Below are 21,248 nucleotides of genomic sequence, written 5' to 3'. Positions count from 1 at the left end.
ATGTATCGAACTTCTTCAATTCTCCGTCTTTCCACTGTCCATATTCTTCTCGACGAGTGATTTCTCGGCATCACTCTTTACTTTTGCCGAATATTTTTTATTCTTTTATTTTTTTTTGTTCTTCAAATTACACGCAATCGACGATAATCTTTCGGTAACGTTCGCGATTTGTGTTCTTTTCTTTTCTCTTCCGTGTAAAATTTTCTCTATTCCTGCACTCGCGGGGAAAAAAAAAAGGAGAAATCGGAAAAAGATACCTACTAATAAAATGAAGCGAAGTGAAACATTTTTCGCTTGATAAAATACACACCGAAAGTATGAAAGGCTAGCTAGTCTAAAAATGATCTGTGCATTGATTGGTAGTAAAATCATAGATAAGTCGCATCGTAATCATCGTGTTTTTTTTTTTTTTTTTTTTTGTACCAATTTTCCTCGCGTCACCGTCTTCTTCTTTACATTCATTGTTATTAGTTTCTTTTTTCTTTTTTTTTCCTTTTACCATCTCTTTTATTTTGTCACTACTTACCGTGCCCGAGTGTTTTTCGATATTGAGCAGCAAGAAAGCTTGCTGCCACGGTTGAGTAACTAACTTGAGGCGATAGGCGTGGTCGGTAAGCGACTCGGGCGGGCGTCCAGGTGTGACGAGGTAATTAAGGCGAGTTCAAGACACGTAGAACCGTCATTAAACGTGCCACACGTATGCCTAAGTATCTACCTATCGGTGGTTGGGGAACCAAGGTACACAATGCCGGTTCTTAATTGAGACGTTCTTGGGGCGCGGCAGAATTTACCCTATTTTTTATTTTTTTTTTTCCACCCTCTTTTACTCCAACTTTTAGCTACAAATAGTTTTCTTATTCCTCGTTCGTTATTAATTTTTTTCACGCTCGGACGCTCAGCGTTATACATTTTTTTTTTTTTTCCGCTGCTTTTTATTCATCAAACTATTTTTCTGGTTGTTTGACTATTTTCGAGTTTTATGGTACGACACGTGGTCCCTGAAATATCTCCAATACTGAATTTTTCTCATTGTTTTGGTTTGTCCGCCATTTCAGTTCCGTCATTTTCGAGTTTTCGAATTTCGATTTCAGATTTGTAATCAGTGATACCAAAAACAGCCTGTGTACGCAAAATTTGAAGCGAATCTCGGGTAAGGAAAAATGTATCATCGAAAGGGTTGATTTGTCGGTGAAAAAGAAGATAAGAATCGATCTCGAAACTCGATCGAATTATTTGATGAAAAAATTTCGAAAGTGTTTTTTTTTATTTTTTTTTATTTTTGTTTGTTTCTACTTCAAATTTTTTTTTTTCGCGCGCCTCATCGAGAAGAGAACTTGTGTAATATGAGGAGGGAAAGTTTGAAATTATATGCGCGTGGGTCACGCGATACGCGAGACGATATGATAATAATAATAATAATGATGATAATAATGCGAGCAACACGCGCGGGCGCATTATGGGAAAAATATGGTAATATACGGTGTGCATCGTTGTATGTTATGCGTATATGGTGTATTCACGTTATATACAAGGAAAACAGCCACCCTGCTGATATTATATATGAAATATACGAGATCATCCCGCAGACAAGTTTAGTTTCTTCGTGGAGGGTGTCGCTTTGAATACGGATGTCCGTAAAGTTGGCACGCGTGGATATCTTGTGCATTTTCGTATATCGCATATTACATAGCAGCCCGTTGCGGATCCGTCCGCGAATATTTTAAAACGCATCTTGCGGTACAAACTATTTATAGACATATACTCAAGCTCTCGTGAACTTTTTTCTAGAGCTTGTCGATAGCTTGAAAAATCTTGAACGCAACTTTTCGTTATCTGTAAGATTTCAGTCAGCGTTCGCATTCGAAGTGTGCGATCCCCTTACAGTTTGCCTTAAAAATATCGTTATATCTTGAAAAATATTGATCCGGTTGTAACGAAATGTAGCCTAAAATCTGGCCAGACGTTGTGGCTGTGCAGAGAAAAAAATATAATCAAAATCGGTTCGGTAGTTCTAGAGTTATAAGCGAACGTACGAACAAACAGACAGAGATGTTGGGTTTTATATATCTAAGTGTGAGTTTCTAACGAATGCTGTAATTTAATGCGCATGCTCTACAATTCGAGATCAGTTGTTTGCCAGGGTGACCAACCGTCATATATTTAGACGTACATAACCTAAAAAATTTTGACAGTTGCCAGCACAAGTTATGCTCGGTGACGGTTGGTCGCCATGAAAAACAAAAGCAGGTCTCGTATCGTGGCGCATGCGCAGTGAATTATAGCTAAAGACGAATCACGCAGTCGTTAGTAATTCACTCTTTGTGTAGAGGTAGAGAATAGAAGAGACGTACAGGCATGTATAAAGGCGAATTATTACTTTTCACCGAATTCACGGCTCGTGAATAAATTCGCTGATATTCGAAGCACGAAATTGGAATAAACATAAATATAAAAAGAAACTGAAACTGAAAGAAGGAGGAGAGGTGGAAGGAAACAGTGAAATATAATGTCTGAATACGTGTATAAAGTTTGTTTGGAATTTATCACATGTTTTATATATTCATTGCTGCAGCAGGGAAGAATTTATACATAGAATATCGGAACATCGGCTTTGAATTATTATTTATCTATAACGATCGAGATTTAAATTTTCGTTGTTCATACATTCATTGCCGCCGTGTGAGTAAAATGTTTGTTCGAATTTTTTTCACTCACATTAAAAGTAATGAATCGAGTCTTTACGATGCAATCAACGATTAAACAATGAAAAAAAAATTCTTCCATCGGCAACATTTTTTTTTTTTTTTTTCTTTTCTACTTAATTATACCGGGGAAAATCTTTGAGCAATCGAACGTTGCGCTTTGATTGTCGAATTGAGTTAGTCGAGTATCTTTGAAATTTTAAGCCAAACAACGGTATTAAAATTCGGACGCAATAAAGCAGGCTCAAAACAAAAATAAAATGTATTTAAGACATTGCGTGCGACTCGATTTAAATGAATCTCTGATTGAAAGGAGAGCGGTGAGAGGGTGAAAGAAAAGTTGTCCGCTGAGGGTGAAACAAGGAAAGTAAATTGTGACGGGGAATTGATGAAAATATTCTAGATATTTATAATAAAAAAAAAAAAATAGTATACAAAAACTAAAATCCATGCGAGTAATATCGTTTTCACCATAAAAATTATCTTCGTAATCGGTTTATTATTTATTTATCTTTCACGTCAAACGATAAGTTTTTTTTTTTTTTTTTTTTTTTTTTCAACCGATTTTCACCTCTTCGATAAATACTATTTACAATACTCATTAGATTTATTTACACAGCTTTCTATCGTCAAGTTTACGTTTTTCTATTTTTCTATTGCTCTCTCTTTCTCCAATTTCTCTTCAATTTCTCTCGCTTGCCACCTCAAGTCTTCCTCTCTCTTTCTTTCTTTCTCTCTCTCTCTCTCTCTCTCTCTCTCTCTCTGTATCTTTAATGTCAATGGTAATATTCAAGACGTTAAACCATAAATGAATATTAAACACAGTAATCGTTTTAACTTTAGTTCTCTCTACTCGTTCCACTATAATCATCTCTTTTGCGAACCTGCAGCACGTATATACATATGTATATATATATATATACATTATATATACGTACAGAAAGACCGTCGTAACCAGTCGGCAATTTCGTTCCTCCTTTTCAAAGTCTATACTCATGGTATAATTCACTGAACTTTTCCCGTCGTTTTGAAATAAGAGAAGAAATGTTTTTTTTTTTTAACCTTGAAAAGCTTACCAATTGACCTATAATCTAGCTAATTTAAATCGCAATATACGAATGAGTTACAATTTATCGCTGGAAAAAATTGTCGTTGATGATTGTTGAGTGAAAAAAATTTCTTTGATTATTAAATTCAAGCATTTCGTTCGTAACTCAAGTGTTTTATTATTTTTTGAATATTCAAACGGATATTAGCAGTTTACGAAATTGCAGTAATTTCGGGAATACTCAACGTATGACTTAACATATATATATATATGTGCATATACGGTAATGAAGTTGACAAAAATTATCAAAATTATCAAATTTCGGCAAACTTGAATCTCCTGAAATTCCCGTCGTCCTCTCTTTATTTCCTCCTACACGTAACGATTCGAATCGCGACGCTGTATCCGGAATTAAGACCCGGCTTGAAGAATCCAAGATTGGGTCGAGAGTTCCTCGGACGGTAGATTACGGCAAGATGTGGAGGGGGGGGGGTGAGAAAAAGGGGAGGGTTAGAGTCTGTCTCGCGGGTAGCGGGATGAAAAATATCGGATAATTTTCCGAGTCGGAAAAGCGAGTCGAGATGTTGCCGGGTTTTAATTGTATCATCAAGAACCCAAGCTGTGCACAAAATCAGCGCCGTGCTAAAGGGGTTCACGGGGGTTGAGGGGGTGAAACCGGGGAGGATTCTCGGAGTCGAGCAGTTTGAGGCCGGCTTTAAGTAATATCAGGTAATTTTTAACCGCAGTTTCGCCCTCAATTGTTTCTTAGCTGCAGTAAGCTTTTCGAAGGGGTGGCTTCGGGGTGGCTTCGCCATTCCCTTTTCCTTTTCCTTTTCCTTTTCCTTTCCCTTTCCCTTCGCCATCCCCTCCGTGTAACCCCGGAGAATTTTCCAACCCCTGCGATGCCCTGCCGGGGCTCATTCCCTCTCTATTTACTATTTATTATTCTTATTTATGATTCATCTGACGCCCGCCTTCCCTCCCTTTCACCCCTGCCTTTTTATACCTTCGTTCGTTCGTCATGCTAATTATATTACGTATTAATTATTATTACCTTACCTCACGAAATTGCTAACCCCGCTGCCTCCTCTTCGTCATCCCTCCCCCCTCCCCCCGCGCCCTCCTCTCCACGCCACTCCTTTCTTCACCTTTCTTTTTATTATTCTTCTTCTTCCGCCTAACCCCTCGTCAAACGTGTACCGCAAACGTTTTTTCGATACGGTTTATCTTGTGCTGTATACAAGTATTTTTCAACTTTCATTGTAACTCGTTGCTGCGTTGTTTTACACTTTGCTCATTTTTTTGTTTATTTTTTTTTGTTTATTTTTTTTTTATTTTCAAACCATACCTAGACGTACGCATCATGCGAATATATAATTTACGGATTAGTCGAACAACAGAGAGACGAATATGTTACCACTGAAAATTATGCGCTTTAATTTATGAAACAGTTTAAAAAAAAAAAAATTGCGAGAAGCTAATTTATTCATCATTCTACCAGAGAAAAATATTTCCAGGTGTAAAAAAAAAAATAAATGTCCGAAGCTTTTTGAAAAGTGTATCAACGTTCGACAACATTATGTTAAATAAATCGTATTTCTAAATACCGATGAAACAAAAAAAGGAATAATGAAAAGAATAAATGAACGTTTAAAAAAGATTGAGGACAGAAGTTGTTTAGTTTCGAAAATTTTTGGTTCAGTTATTATATAATTTTGCTTTTATCTTTGAACCAGTCTTTCAAGGTTCTTCACTGAGCTCTCTAAACTTGTCGAGAAATGAGCGAGCCGCGAGATATTCTCTGACTTTATAAAAGGTGAGACTCGAGAAGAGCCACTTTATAATTCACCCAGGCACTAATTGATACTGAATTATAAATCGGTGACAAAATTCGAGGTTACAAACAGTTGTTATACATTACTCGTGAATCTCTTGTCGTATTTTTCAATCGAATGCAATATACGTGCAAAAACTATATTAGTAGATGGATGTAACATGTTTGTGGGAAAATTAAGAAAAATGAAAACAATAATCGTGAACAATAATCGCGGAATCTTAAATCTACATTGAAAACGAAAAATTATATAACGGTCTCTTCATTATTGCTCAATATAATCGTGGTAGAGTGTGATAGTAATAATAATCGCACAGCTCAACACAAAAAAAAAAAAAAAAAAAAATTTCTGTTGCCCAAAGTTTTTCCGTGAATTTTGTTTTCCGAGAACATAGAATTTACAAATAGAATCATTATTATATTATATTGACTCCAGTTTTTCACGTTATTGTAGTATTTTAAGGAGGGGGATGGTTTCTGATACAATCATAATTTTATTCGTAAATTTTTCGTCGTCAATTTTTTTCTTTTTACCGAGGCTGTATTTTTTGGCAAGCTTTGAGTATTCCCAAAAAAAAAAAACAAAAAAATATCGGATTTTTCGTCTAAATATTGCTTCTTTCAAGTCCCGTATAAAAATGTCGATAAAATAAATAACTGGAACAGATTTTGAAAAAATCACGCTTAATCCTAGAGTCGTTTGGATAAAATCTTACCGAGATCACTGAAATATCGAGGATAAGAAAACGACAGTTGACCAGTGTTATAGATAAGGTATGATCAACCTGAGAAGTATAAAAAAAAAAAGAAAAAAAAAAAAAAAAGGAAGGGTTGAATCGAGGAGAAAATTGTAAACGGCCCGAGGGGTGTTTTTCCCTCCTAAGCTGATACAGCTCTCGCGGATCCGGCTAGCGAAGAAAAGGCTGACTAAAGGGAAAAAGCTCGTTACCAACACACTTTTCACTTTCCACTTTTGCCGAGCGAGACGTGCGTGGGTGTAGCCGCGGGTTCGTAAGGAGGGGTGGTTGGTATACCTGGGCACACACCTCCTCGCCTCCTCATCGCCTCACCGCCGCCAATTGTGAAACGTAATTTTTACGTTGTTTGATTTTCATTAACAACTCTTGTATACAGCTTGTCTGGCAACCATACCCGAAACCCGAACCCCGAAGCTCAGGCTCAAGCTCAAGCTCAAGCACAAACTCTCTCTCTCTCTCTCTCTCTTTCTCTCTCTTTTTACTTCAAGGTTCAGCTCTCCCGGCACCGATGGCGAAGCTACGCGAAATTAAACAAACGTCCAGCGATGCATTCTTTATTTCACTTCCACCCCCAAGCTCCCCCCCCCCCCCCCCTCTCCCTCCATTTTACTTCTTCCTTTATGCAATCAAGTGCCAAAGAAGTCTGAAGGTGAATTCTCATCTTTGAAACACCGAGTTTGTTCCTCGAATTTTCGAAGACTTTACTTTTCGGTGGTTGCAATTTTTTATTTTTTTTTGGTCTTTACGATGGTTAAAATACGCTCATCAGTCTGATTTTTTTTTTTTCATGTCAAATACAAAACACTCGCATGAAACGGAAAATACATTTTTAAACGTTTGGGTTTATTATTTCTTTTTTTTTTTTTTACATTTTTTTTTCCACGGTCGCAAAATGTCTTCGAAAAAAAGAAAGGTTGTAGCCGCAAACATTACCTGAAACGAAATTTGTAAAGAGATTGTTAATCGGCATGAAAGCCGCTATCTTGCCATGGAGGTTTTTGTTCTTTTATCAAAATTGACAGAACCGCGGGGGTTTGAAAAAATGGATCGAATTCAGCCGATTTTTTTTCGACAGTTTTTCGTTGAAAAAAAATATCGAGATTAAGAAAAAAAAAAGTGCCTACTATAGCAAGATGAAGAACGGCGTGAATAATGTTGTGTCCAAATTTGCGACGGAGAGCTTGAAAATTCTTCCTTTGATACTGAAAACTACGATAATGAAGAAAGAAAAACGCGTTCAAAGTTACGAGGGCGAAATTTCGTGTATAAATTGTCTAATTACGATCAATCTGAAATGCCAAGTCCATACAATACCCCGTCCACCCTATCGGATAATGAAAATAAAGAATGTAACGAAAAAAAAAAAGAATTTTGAAAATTATACACAAAGACGATCTCTTAAGGGTGCAAAAATGTTTTCGTGAATATTTCCTCTGAATCTTTAATTTGCAATCTTCTCGATCCATATTTTTCCTGCACTCTGAACACGACGAGTTAAAATTCCGAGCATACAATGAATCGTGTCGCTTCGACGCGTGTTGTAAAAACAAAAGAAAAGAAAAAACAAAAAAAAAAAAAAACCGAAATTCCGATTTTCAACCCCTTTCGTTCAACCTCTATTTTCCAATCGGGGTTATCGCTTAGGAAAGAATGCGGCGGAGGAGTTGAAGAATCCGCGGTGAAAGGACGGAAGAATTAGCGACGGAATGATAGGGGGGGGGGATTCGTTGGTTGGTATAAATGGCGCGGGGTTGGCGCGGAGACGAGACGGGGGTGAAATTCCGCGGATGGTGCATCGAAGGGAATAATTCCTCGAGCATTCTGCGGGCTTGCTTGCAAAACGGATGAGCGAATCTACAAACATGAGCCTCGAAGCTGCCTGTGTAGGTAGCTGCTGTTAACGCACATGCAAATATGCAACGGGGCCCGCCTTGCTGCGTTCTCTGCAGGAACGCGCGATCATTTCCCGCCCTGTTGGTGAAAATTTTGCTACAAGCGGACCCTCTGATTCCAACTTTTCACGCACGCGTGTCTCGGTTTGCAATTCGCCCGTCCGGGCACGATATACTCGGTATGGAAATGAGAAATTCGAAATGTGCTCGCAGACTCGAAAGACGCGGGGGAGAAAAACAACCCCGGAATATATGACGGAGGATAAAGTAAATTAACGGTATTCTGCAATTCCAATTACCTACAAGGAGAAAAAGAGGATAGACATTAATCGTGGAAACTATGTTGCGGGTTAGGTTAGGCGGATTGGTCAGACGACGCCACTGTAATCGATGAATTTTGCTAGTCATATTCTTGAGGGATAAGTCAAGTTAACTAAATATTTATCAGTAAGGATGAAAAAGGGTGAAGAGAAATTATGTATTTTCTTCTGCGTTAAAAGGAAATCGTATGACGGTAAAAATGCACTGAAGTTATCACAGAATGGAAAAGCACGACGTAAACATAACCTCGAAAAATTTCTTTTCACGAGATCGCGAATTCTCAGCGTAAATGAAGTCTGAGAAAAACGAAATCAACGATATTCTTGTATTGTAATTACAAAAACAAAGAGAAGGTAGACGTTATCGTAGAAACTGTTGACAAGTTGGGTGAACAACCGATCAGGTGGCGCCACTGTAACGGTTGAATTCGGCAATACTTATATTCCTGAGGGATAAATAATCGACAGAAATGATGCCTAGTCACAGTATAAAAAAGAAAAAAAAAAAGAATCTTTTTCCACGTCGAAAGGAACGGTATACAACAGCGTAACTGCACGTGACATAACCTCAAAAAAGTATTTTTTTTTCGCGAGATGTCGCTGAACTCGCGATCTCGATTCACTTGTTTTTAGTAAAAACAGTCACATTAGAAATCAGTGATGATTCTGGACTTGCGGACCAGTGTGTAGAGGTATCGTCATGAACTACGAGAACGAGGAAAATAGAGGAGATAAATGGGAGGAACGAGTCTGCACGGGAGAACAAGAGACCAACGGAGAATCGTGCTCAATCATTCAACGAAACTGTTCGATGGATGCAATGCCGTTGCATCAACGGCGGTAACAGAAGCCGACGAATAAGAGCGAAACTCCGGATGGACCTCGGGAAATTCGAATCTCAGTTCAAACATGCTAATTGATAGCCGATAGAATGGGTTGCCTGCAGAGATACTTCATTGTCGATCCATTGGCTATTCTATTGAATTATATAGGCGGGAAAATACGATCTAGCCATATACCGAACCGGGACATTTTTTTCACTTTTTCTTCGCTTCAACTTTTCAATCCTACCGTCGTCGTTTACCCTATTTTCTTTTCTTTTTTTTTCTTCTCTCTATCGTCAATTATTTATCATTTAATTGAAGCAATCAATTATATAAGCCCGTGTCAGAGCTTCTGAATCAGTTAGATATCAAAACCCACGATATTCAAGTCGCGAATAAACGAAGTTGTACTTTTTTTTTTTTTTTTTTATCGAACGACCAACTGAAAATCTATCAGGTTTTCGGTTTTCTTTTAACAAGAATCAAGAAATTAAACATAATGAAAAAACTTATTTCATTCGTGGCTCCTGTTTATCAATTACTTGACAAGTATTTAATTTTTTTCCTTCTCTCCTTCGTTTTTAGGAAAGACTTCTTCAACTGTCTTTAATTCTTTCCCAAGCTTATATCAGTCGTAGAAATAGATGTGTTGTACGGGTAGCATTGATTCAAACGCTGGCAAATCGAGCTGGCGAATGTGAGAAATTTATGAGATTCAGTCTGACGCACGTCATCGGTCGTTCGCGGGATTGAAGGAGCTTGCAGAATATACCGCGTCGACGCGTTACATTTACAGCGCAAGGGAATTTCAGCATTATATCTATAAGTCACACTCAGATTACGGAACGAGATAATTGTTACATTACAGCCACAAATTGGATGCAACGGTTGCGTAGAATAATAAAGTTGGAGGGAAAATCGCGTCGGACATTCGTTGATTCTTCTCGTGATTTTCTCGCATCGGTACGAAGCTTACGGTATAGAAAAAAAATGATAAAATAAAAAAATACATTATTTTTGCTATCGGTTCAGAGATGTAAAGTAAATTAAAAGCGAAAAACAAGTCATAGAATTTTTATAATCTCAAGTTTTTGCGTTTGTTTCTCGTAAAGAATGAGTGTACAAAAACCTTGTAACGTTGAAACTTATGTAACCGAAATCTGGAAGTGGGTACCAATATGACCTCACCGTATACAGTATAAACATATCTCGGGTACGGCTGTGTTGTATATGAATATGTGTATGTATAGGTATAATCGCAACGATTCGCGAATATATCAAGTTTAATTCTGAATTATTTGCCGCCTGCAGCGGGATCCTCGCCCGTTCTCTGCATCTTCTTCTTCTTCTACATGCATATCTTGCTCCGTAATTTGTATTCCATATTCCGTATTCAATTTGAGGGGGGCCAACCGATGTTTTCGAGGATTCTCGCCTCCCCTACCCTTGTTGTCTCATTCTCTCTCTCTCTCTCTGGGAACTGTCAACGTCAACTGTCACGTAAATTTCGCCTCCTGAGTCAAACTCTCTCTGTCACCTTTAAATCAAATTTTCAATTATTCACCTATGGACAAGTTGTAGTGAAATCGCCTCCGTTCCCTTCAATACTGTCAGTGTCCAGTTCTAGTGTGCATACATTGCATTTATTGCCGACTTTTACAATTTTCAAATTCTAGCTGGTGTACATGTGCAAACGTAGTGTGTCAGTGCGTGGTTGTGTCTGTGCTATTGTGATCTTTGATCTCTGAGGATTAACACACTCTATTATCGCCATAGCGTATTTGTTTACTTTCTTTCTAACCCGTTCCTCACGTCGTCACGTGTAAATCCGCCTGACTCTCTCCACTCTATACACATCAGCCTTATCATGTCCGACGACAATACCGAGACTTCTGCACAGGCAGCAACAAGATTATGCAAAGGATGCAAAAAGGATGTCAAATCACCTATCTGTTGCTACAAATGCCTTGGTTATTTCCATCCCAGTTGCGCCCAAGCGACGAAAGTTACAAAGGCCAATGGTAGACCGGCTGCAAGATGCAAGTTTTGCACGGCCCAAGCTGCTGCCACATACTCAACACCGGCTGCTCCCTTCTCCGTCGATACCGCTGGAACTGTTACTCCTCTGCCTGAGGTTGGCACACCTGCATCGCTTCTAGTTCCTCCCACAGGTTCGCCTTCGCTCGAAACGCTCCTTGCAGCTATTGAAGCCTCTTCGAAGCATTCGTTAGCTATTAATGCAAAACTTGACAAATTGGTAACCTTGCCTGATAAGGTTGGTGAACTTTCTACTAAAGTGAAAGGTTTAGAGGAAAATTCGCACTCCCGTGCTCGAGAGTCCGCAGAGCTCTTGGCTAAAATCGATGGTCTGACCTTGCTGCCAGCTAAATTAGAATCGTTGACATCCAAGTTTGATCAGCTCTCAATATCCACAACGGAGATGTTCAGCAGCCTCACGGCAAAAGTAGAGGATCTCACCAACAAAAATGCACTTCTCAGTACTCGTATCGACAACCTCGAGGATACCAGTAAATCACAGGCGGCTGAGATCACCCGTCTTGTGACATCAAATACCGAGTTAAAATTGTGCAACACAAATCTGACGGACAGGCTGGCGTCTCTGGAGCGAAACTCTTTAAACAGCGACTTAATTATCTCTGCAGTTCCCGAGCTAGAAGGCGAGGATCTCTTGGCTACATTTGGCGCCCTTACAACCCAACTCTCTGTTGACGTGCCGCCTATCGATGTTCTGGAGATTGGGCGCATCAAAAGCACATTGGATTCCAACAAGCCTCGATTGATTCTATGCAAACTGAGATCCGTCCAATGTCGGAATCGCCTACTTGCCGCCAAAAGAGCTAAAGGCCCCATTTATGCAAATCAGCTTGGCTTGCCGCACGATCAGCCTCGGACTCCTATTTTCATCAACGAGCATCTGCCCCCTACTCTTTCCAAATTTCTAGGAAAGGTGAGAGCCTATGCCAAGGAGAGAGGCTATCGCTTCATCTGGACCCGAAATGGATTAGTATACGTCAAGCGGGATGCGTCCTCTGATCACATCCTGATAAAATCTGAGGCCGATCTTCAACTACTCTCGCATCGTACTTGACTAATGTCGAAGCCATCTGAATCTACCCTCGTTGGACTGGATTGCGGCTCCACCTCTTCTATTCCTGATGCCACTCTCGACTGCAGTTTCTTTAATATCCCGACCCTACCTCTATCACTCCGGCAATCCTCCTCTCTGGCGGTCTTCAAGGCTAAACTCTTCGATCGGCTTTTCGCATTGGAGTTAGCAGCCGTCAACCTAGCACCGTCGCCGAGGCTTTGATTACTTAGTTTTCGTTCACCCCCTTTTAGGTTAAGTCTATTCCCTACCTCATTATCGCAATTGTAAGTGTTATTTTGTTATTTTGTTACATTACCCCTAATAATTCTCAGAAATGTACTTCTCTATTTTCTTTTCCTATTTATAACTGTATAGTATTACATCTATTTAGTATTATAAGTTTGCTGTTACTCTTCCTGTTTATGTTTATACTATTAAGATATTCTATTTTATTTTATTTTATTTTATATTTTATTTTATATTCTATTTTCTCTGTCTCTGTTCAACTTGCCCATTGGCTCCTACGGGCCACGGCATAAAATCAAAATAAATCTAATCTAATCTAATCTCTTTCTATCTATCTATCTATCTGTCTATCTATCTAACTATCTATCTATCTATCTATCTATCTATCTATCTATCTATCTATCTGTCTCTTTCCGCCTCCTTCCTTCGCGCCTCTTCGAAGAACCGTGAAAGCATCCGGGCTGCGAGACGTCGGGGAAATACACACCAACCATACAAATCTGTGAGACGAACACAGCATGCCGTCTCGCAGTTTGTCGCGCAGAGACGTCGTTGTCTGATTATCGTCAGCGAGGCGAATAGGAAACGCCGCGCGTTGCTCAAGAAACTCCAATTTAATATTAAAATATTATGACAAACGTCAACAAACCCGCGTCGAGTCGCGTCTGATTGCACTGCAGTCACGGGAATACGCAATGAGACGCGAACACCTTCTTCCCTTATACCCACAGCGTTTCTTATTCGGTGGATATAAAAGTCGAGAGAAAATTCGTGGATGGAAAGGGAAAAACTATCCCTCGGTGAAAAAAGCAAAGTCGATTATGCTGACGGAAATTTACAAATTCGTTCAAACAAGATTTGTTTCACCATTCTCGTCACTGTCAGTCAGTCCCATTCATACATAGTTAGACGCTAGATTTGTCCAATTCCATCATCTATAACGTCCATCCAAGTTAGCCCAACTCGACAAAAAGCTTGGAAAATTATCACACTCCGGACAAATCTGAGCCCATTGAGTAAAAAGGTCATATAAGCGGTCAAGTGTCGTATAAATATCCACATAAAATGTCAATCGTCCGTTCTTCAGCCGTGTGTAAATATAGGTATAGCTAAACCGTACCTTTAATAAAGGTTATCCCACTTTGGGGTTAAACGAAACAGCGGGGTGACCGACCGTCGAAAGGGGGTGAGATAAAAACAATAAGCTCCAACCCCCGCGAACCACCGCCACCATCTTGGATTATGATTGGCAATTGTTTTAAGGCCGGTTTACTTGCGTCCCGGGAACGTGGGCCCGAATTATTTGTTATTTCGGTAAACACCGTCTTGTTATTCGAGTTGGTGTGTAATAAAAATAACAGAAAAAGGATCGCAAGAAGAGAAGAATTTTCGGTTATCCCATTCGCTGCAGGGTGCTTTTTTTAGGCGGCGGGAAGAGAAAGGATTCGAGAGAGAAGCCCAAAAACCTGTTTCAGAAAGAAAAGGAAGAATAAAAAAAAAAAAAATAAAAAGCAGAAACAACAAGGACTAGCAATATGTCGAGCGTGCACATAGCGCGGTAGGAAAATAAGAGACGTGGGCGCATCACAAAGATTTAAAGAGCAGCGGGGAGGGACGGGAAGGTCTTGAGGGTTAGTAGATATAGGAAAATACGGGGAGGGGAAGTCGGGTAGAATAAAGCCAAACAGTAAACACCGGGGAGGGTAGTAGGTGGGTAAGAATTCTAATATATAAAAGATATGAGCGTCTTTGCCGAGGGTTCCTCCTCACTTGGTGTTGGTGTCTGGCATAAGAGAAGAGCAGAGAAGAGAGACGGACCCGGTAAACGCAAGATTCAAATATAAGACGGCAGCGCACTTTTCCTTCTCCTTCTCTCCTCCTTCCAACAGATAAGAGAGAACCCGAGAAATCTCAACTGCCAACAAACCGGGACCCATATAGCTGGCAGCAATGCTCAAGCTTTGCTTAACCTTTTCCCCAAAAGAGTCTTACCTCTCTTATCCGGCACTCGATGGTCCTAGACTTTTCTCTCTCGGCACACAAGACCCGCTCATTGACGTCTGGTACCGCCGACCTCTGCCGTTCCGTGCATCTTCTTCGTGGAGAACGGAAGCTCCTCATCGAGAATCTCAAGTCCTTCTTCTTCTTTTTCATCTTCCACCACTTCCTACGACTATCGCGGCCCGCTGCTGATATTAATTAGTGGATTGAAATATGGATGTCTTCACGAGGCTGAACGAAAAGCATATTTGGGGTGCCTAATGGGATACCTCAATATCTCCGAGTAGCCATGTTCGTTTCGCTTCCACTACCGGAACGGTTTTCACTGTATGCGGACTGCAGCCTGAGGATAACAGTGATCTCAAATATTTGTGGTATAAGCGAAGAAGGCCCAACGAAACATTTTTTCAATCCACTTTCGAGGAGTAAAGGTGGAAATACCCCTTTGCCGTGTTGCTCGTGTACCCTACCTACGTACCACCTATACACTTCTGTTTTTCTTTTCAACAACATTTCGCCAAACCACTCACTCACTCACTCACTCACTCGCCACACACTCGTTGATTCATTCTCTGTCCCCTTTTCTCTCCGTGCACCCTTTTTATTTTTCTTTCCGTTTCCTTCGTTTTTTTTTCCATTTTTTTTTCTCTTCTTCCCCGTACACATATAGGTATATTCATTTTACTTCAGTCGAGAACCCGCCAACCAAGCACCACCAGCAACGACACACCGTCGTACCTACTCTGGGAGGCCACGCTCCTGACTAAACATTGATAACGTTCCGCCAAGAATTTCTTTGCATGTTATAAACATACGTAATCGTACACAAATAGGATTAGCATAGGACGCAGAGGTGGCAGAATTTCTGGTAGTGGTGGAGAAGAGGTGCGCGAAACATGGGCGACAGACAACGGGAACGGGACGAAAACTGTTTTCGGTAAAATTCACCGCGAAACTCTGACTGCAGGATCAGAATATATCCGGCTTCCACCAAGTCCCGTCACGCCTAATTCTCTCACGCTTCCCGTTTTCACCGCGTCTAACCCTCTTTCTCTCTTTCTCTTACTCTTTCCTGGACCGGGCAGAGCGTCGAGAGTTTTGCTTGAATATACTCCGCGATCTCCTTGATAATAGAACTTGATAAAACAAATCCCACCATGTAAACAGTGGCAGCGTGCAAGCTACTTCGCGGAAGAGAGAAAGAGCCGAGGGTGGGTGGATTGGTGGGAAGGATGGAGAAGCCAGCAGCGTTAGTCAGTCAAACAGTGGCGAAGCTACCTCGAGCTCGATAGCGAATACCATTAGATAAGATCAATATTGTTGAAAATAAAGGAAAACTCTTTACCCTGAACCCATTCAACCGCGCCAAGCGCGCTCGGTCCACGTAGAAATTGTTCGGCAATGAATGGTAGCTAGAGACTGCATAATGCAGACACCACTGTTGCAAATACCCTCAGGACTTCGTCCGATCCTCTACAAGGTTCAAACCTTCAAATCGGCAGTGCTGCAGTTTGTGGAAATATAATAGCAGAAATATTGGAATCGACATTTCGATGTGATCCTTCATGAAGAGATATATGTAACATACCTAGTGATAATCAACGGTTAGTAGACATTTTATTGGAACCGTTGAAGCAATCAATCTCACCGATGTCTCGATTCATGCAACGGCTTCTGGTATCGTTTGGTAATTTTTTCCAATTGCCATTTGTTCGTAGCAAAGGTGTGAATCGTAAAAAAAAAAAAAAAAATGTATTCTCGAAGAGTTCGTTGTTGCAAGACTGTTGGCTTGTGTGACGATAGAACGGTGTAAGCCGCGTGCCCTCTTCTCAACGGTGTGTAGCCGTCCAACTTGGAGTATAACCTTCTCACGAGCCGTGTTTTATTTGTTTAACATTGACAGGCGGCGTCGCTGTTCAGTGCTTTGAAGCAGCAAGAGACGCGTGAAGCATCAGTGGCGAGTAGAGACCGTGACGGTAGGGAACGTGATCGGATTCGTGAAGAGATTGACAGCGAGCAGCAGCGCGAGGGCAACATCGAATACCAAGGCAATGGGAAGCTCAGTCCTCCCGGGCACCATCCACTGACTGTCGCACCGATGACCCAGCAAAAGCAACCCATCGTTTCGCAGCAGTCCCAACAGCCCAGCTCGGGCGCTCCTGGTTCACAGCCCAGCCCCCGACAGAGTCCTCAGGCTCCCCAACAAGGCAGTCCTCCAACCCCTGCTGGTCAGGGACAATCACCTGGAGGGCCGCCGCAACAGTTACCACAAACAACATCGCAGATGATGCTTAGCCCCGCAAGTGGGCTTCATCAGATGCAACAGCTCCTACAGCAACACATTCTCAGCCCGAGCCAGCTACAGTCGTTTATGCAACAGCACACCCTCTATCTCCAGCAGCAGCAGCAGCAACAACAGCAGCAGCATCATCAGGTTCGTCATGTTTTCAATAATAATGGTTCTTCTATCTATAGTCATTCTTGCGTACAAGAATGTCTTTTCACGGGTAGGTTCTTTGGAACCTTTTTCTCCGTTTCTTGAATCCAATTTCAACTTGGTGAGTCAAAATTTGTCATCCAGAGTCTAGCAAGTTCTTGTAATCACTGTTTTAGAATCTCGTTTACCAAAATTGCGAAGGTTATCCTACCTGATTTCCCACGCCGGATTCAGGATTTGAACTCTTGGATGATTGACGTCCGATTTGCCATCAGAAAATCCTGAACATTTTGAATATTGTTACGAGCTTCGAGTACATCGTTGGTTTTTCTTATCATGTTTCAGGACTCGACATCCGAGCACGTTGCTAATCATGAGAGATTCGGCTACTTCTCTTCGTTGAAAAACGTAAGTGAAAGACTCTACTGTGTGATTCTTTGTCTTAGTTTGTTGGATGGGTGGTTGATATAATAGGAAGATCGGTCAACGGAATGAGGAAATTGAATTTGAAAATTTTTCATCCCCTTCCTGCCACTTTCTCTCCCCGACTTCGATCTTTCCTTAGCAAATATTTTCTCCGGTGTGTACCTATCATGATATTTTCACAAGAAGTATAACCCTTCATCGGTCCTCCAGCACCGCCGCATGGCTTCGTGGAATAAATTTCTGGTGCAAACATACGCTGGCTCTCTTTCTCTCTTCATTTCTCTTGACACCTTGTTGAGATGACGTTGTTTAGCACTCCGTCTTCCAACTATATTAGAAAATTCCGTCACTATCTATCTATCTATTTCTCGGTCCCGTTTTCTCTCCATAAATTTACCGCGTTACAATACGAAGCGGAGTACTCAGCCATCGCCAAACACTCATCCTTCCTGCGCCAACATCCAGAACGTCCACCACCCTCGGTGATCGGAGTAATTCTAATTATGAAAAACCTAATCATAATAACGCAGTAAGTGGCGACGGTCTGAAGTTGGCGCCCGGGACATCGACGAATAAAAAACAGAAGAAGCAAAAGAAGACGGGGGAAAGAAAAATAAAACAACAAAGTACCACCACTGCCTTGATGAAAAGTTAATTAAACCGAACATTACTTAAGACCCCGTCAGAATACACAATTCGCGTTGTTTGTCCGAAGTAAGGAGGGGGTGTAAAAATCACTTTAGTAAAAAACCACGTGCCTTCCATCTACCCTAAAACGTTTCGTTCGATCGGGGCACATCTGGCCTACTACGCATGGCGAAAGAACAAAATTTATACATCTACATCACTTTTTGTTTCCACGGTGGATGCACATCGCGTTGTTAATAGCGGTGCGAGACGGCTCTCTCTCTCTCTCTTGTTTCGTCGGATCCAGGGTGAAATAAGGGGAGTCCAGTTAGCCGGACAGACGCATCGACACTATTCGACTGAGGAACGAGGCGGTGAGAGGAGAGCAGGGTGTGAGAGGTGCGGAAAGAGGGTTGATTCTGGGCCTGAGCAAACAGGCAGTCCCTTCTGTATTGTTATCATAACGATATTCGCGTATCAACGGAACGAAATGCTTTCCCCGTGTGCTCAACAGCCTTTTCTCTTCATCCCCCGCGCACACCGAATACCCTGACCTCGTGCGAAAGAAGAAAGGTCCGCCACGCCAACCCCGTTTGGCGGCTCCTGGTGAAGGAAAAACAGTGAAGTTTGAATAAAAATAACACGTACGTGGGTTGAGGAAAGGGTGGTTTTGATGCCCTGGAATCCCGAACAGGAGCTTTTACCATATTATATCACCAATCGTTGCGATGTTATAGCAAACTATTTTCTTTTCTAAATCTATAGACTCCAGTTTTAAAAATCATAGAGTCGGTCTTTGTTGTTACGAATGTTAACGTGTGGTGATCGCCATCTTTGACCTTCCACCTACAGCCATGTTACAGTGTTTTAATTATTATTTTTTTTTTTATTTTTTACTAAAAATCTATCCAATCAAATCCAAACCGCAGGAATATCTTCTACAGTTAATATCAATGGAATTTTCGACCACCCGAGGGCTTGGAAATCAAACTTTGTTCCGTGGAATTTGTCGCCATGCTTTCATTTCTATGTAATTTATATGGCCACAAATGGATCAATTGATGGTCCACACGCGGTGCTAAAGTATCCTAAAATTGTACATATACCCTATAAACGATGTATTTTCTGGAAGCTTTCAATGTTTATTTAACTCACTGCGCCCTGGCCGTGATCCTTAGATATCTAGACACCCCGAGCCGCGATATTATTACACCGAGTAACGGGGATCTGCGGAAAGGTCAGACGGTCACCGAATCGGCGGAAGTGAAACGTCCTTTCCACCAAATTATTACCGAAGCTTGTTACCCCGCGGAGATAATCCTCTTCCACCTACGAAGCTTGGTTAATTCTCTATGCTCTTTAAAAAGCGGATGGCAGAAAAATGAAAGAAAAGGAATACATTTTTTTTTTTTTTAGTACACATACGACCGGCGGAACGAACGTCACGAGGTGTAATATACAATTGCATAAGTACTGAAGAAAAAAAGTATCTGTTGTACGGAAGAACCGTATGGGTTTTACGTACGTATATTCACGTCTACCGGTAAACAGCTGTTTGCAAAACAGGCACATTTATCTAACAACAGCGTGCCGGCGTTGAAAAATACACTGATAAATAAAAAATTGCGTTGGATTAAAAGGGACCGGGGGTTGGGGGCATCTCATTGCCTGGAAGGAAACGGGCAGCAGGGTGGGGACCACGGCATTCGTGACGGCGAACACCAAAGACAAACAAGCTGACAGAGAGAGAGAGTGAGAGAGGGGGGGGGGGGGAGGGTGAGTGGCTGATGGCGATAGTTAATTGCCTGGAGACCGAACTCACCCTGCTTTTTTTCCCTCCCCCGCGACTCAAGCCCCCACCCCCCGTTTTTACCCATCGGTTACACGCCCGAGGATATTTTAGCCGAACTTTTCTTATTCTTCATATTATTCCAGCATTCTTGGTATATATGTATATATGTGAATTATAATTCGCGATCCTTGGTAGCAACGGAACGACCGTTTATCACGTCGCCGCATCAACAAAACAAAAACAAAAATAAAGAGAAACGAAAGTATGCGTAAATTGTACAAGCTGTATATAACAACTGCGATAACAATTAATCCAGTGAAAGAAATTTCATTTATAATGATTACCCAGCCAGATTATAATTGTAGTGGAGATGTTGTTTTATATAACCACGTTTAAATTAGCGAACAGAGAGGAGGGAGGGAGGAGGGCGGGTGGGGTGGGGGAAGGACTTGTTCGTTTTTCGAGATCGGAACAAGTAGAGGTATATTGGTAAAAAAAAAAAATTAGAAAACAGGAAAAAGGAATCGCTCCGTGCTGCATCAGGAGTAAAGAACGAACGAACCTCGCAACAATTTATTATCCATGTTTTTTTGAAACGCCACCGTTCGTTATAACGTAGTATCCTGAAATCTGCTGGAATCACCACCACCATCACCATTTTTCTCAAACCGTAGCTAGGGTGAGTGTTACACTATTGATCTGATTTTTAATTATTTGTCGCGCAACCTTCCGCGGAGGGTGAAGGAAGGGTGAACCGGAGGAAAGCTTCGTTCGCCCCGTTTCCATCCCCTATTTTCCTCTTTCTCTCTCGCTCTCTTTCTCTCTCTTTCTTTATCCCTCTACGCTGCACCCTTTTCTGAGCACACGCTCAGTTTATTTTCATCCCCCCCCCCCATACCTTGAAATATTAACAACACCCTACGTTTCTGCGTAACTGACACTTTTTAGACGGTAACGCGACGCGTCGTAAGATCATGATGATCACCGAGATACTAGATCCACGGATAATGATATACGCCGAATTTTATTCTAATCAACGACTGACAATGAAACCAAGAAACGAGTCCTATTGAGTCTTCTTGTTCAAACACCGGCTCTTATATAATGTATTGAAATAACTTTTTATCTTAATTTAACGTTTCACAAAGTACATTTATTATTGATTTTGAAAAATCTTGAAAATCTTGTGTCGTAAAGAAAAATGGTTGAAATAAAAGTTTTCTATTTTTTTT

The 21,248-nt window shown here is 41.0% G+C and overlaps 1 protein-coding gene across 8 annotated transcripts in view; it reads left to right on the top strand.

The window, feature by feature from the left end:
- The window catches only part of LOC107227598 (forkhead box protein P1), a 215,469-nt gene that overhangs the window by 174,421 nt on the left and 19,800 nt on the right, over positions 1-21,248 (top strand). For all 8 annotated transcript variants that reach the window (XM_046739554.1, XM_046739553.1, XM_046739558.1 and 5 more), the window contains 2 exons: positions 16,638-17,168; positions 17,517-17,579. In XM_046739554.1, coding sequence (XP_046595510.1) covers positions 16,638-17,168; positions 17,517-17,579 — 594 coding nt within the window. The remainder of the gene's footprint in view (positions 1-16,637; positions 17,169-17,516; positions 17,580-21,248) is intronic.

This window comes from Neodiprion lecontei, chromosome 5 (assembly GCF_021901455.1).
Source record: "Neodiprion lecontei isolate iyNeoLeco1 chromosome 5, iyNeoLeco1.1, whole genome shotgun sequence".
NCBI classification, from domain to species: domain Eukaryota; kingdom Metazoa; phylum Arthropoda; class Insecta; order Hymenoptera; family Diprionidae; genus Neodiprion; species Neodiprion lecontei.
The sequence above is the reverse complement of the archived record's forward strand: the minus strand, read 5'-3'. Positions and strand labels throughout refer to the sequence as shown.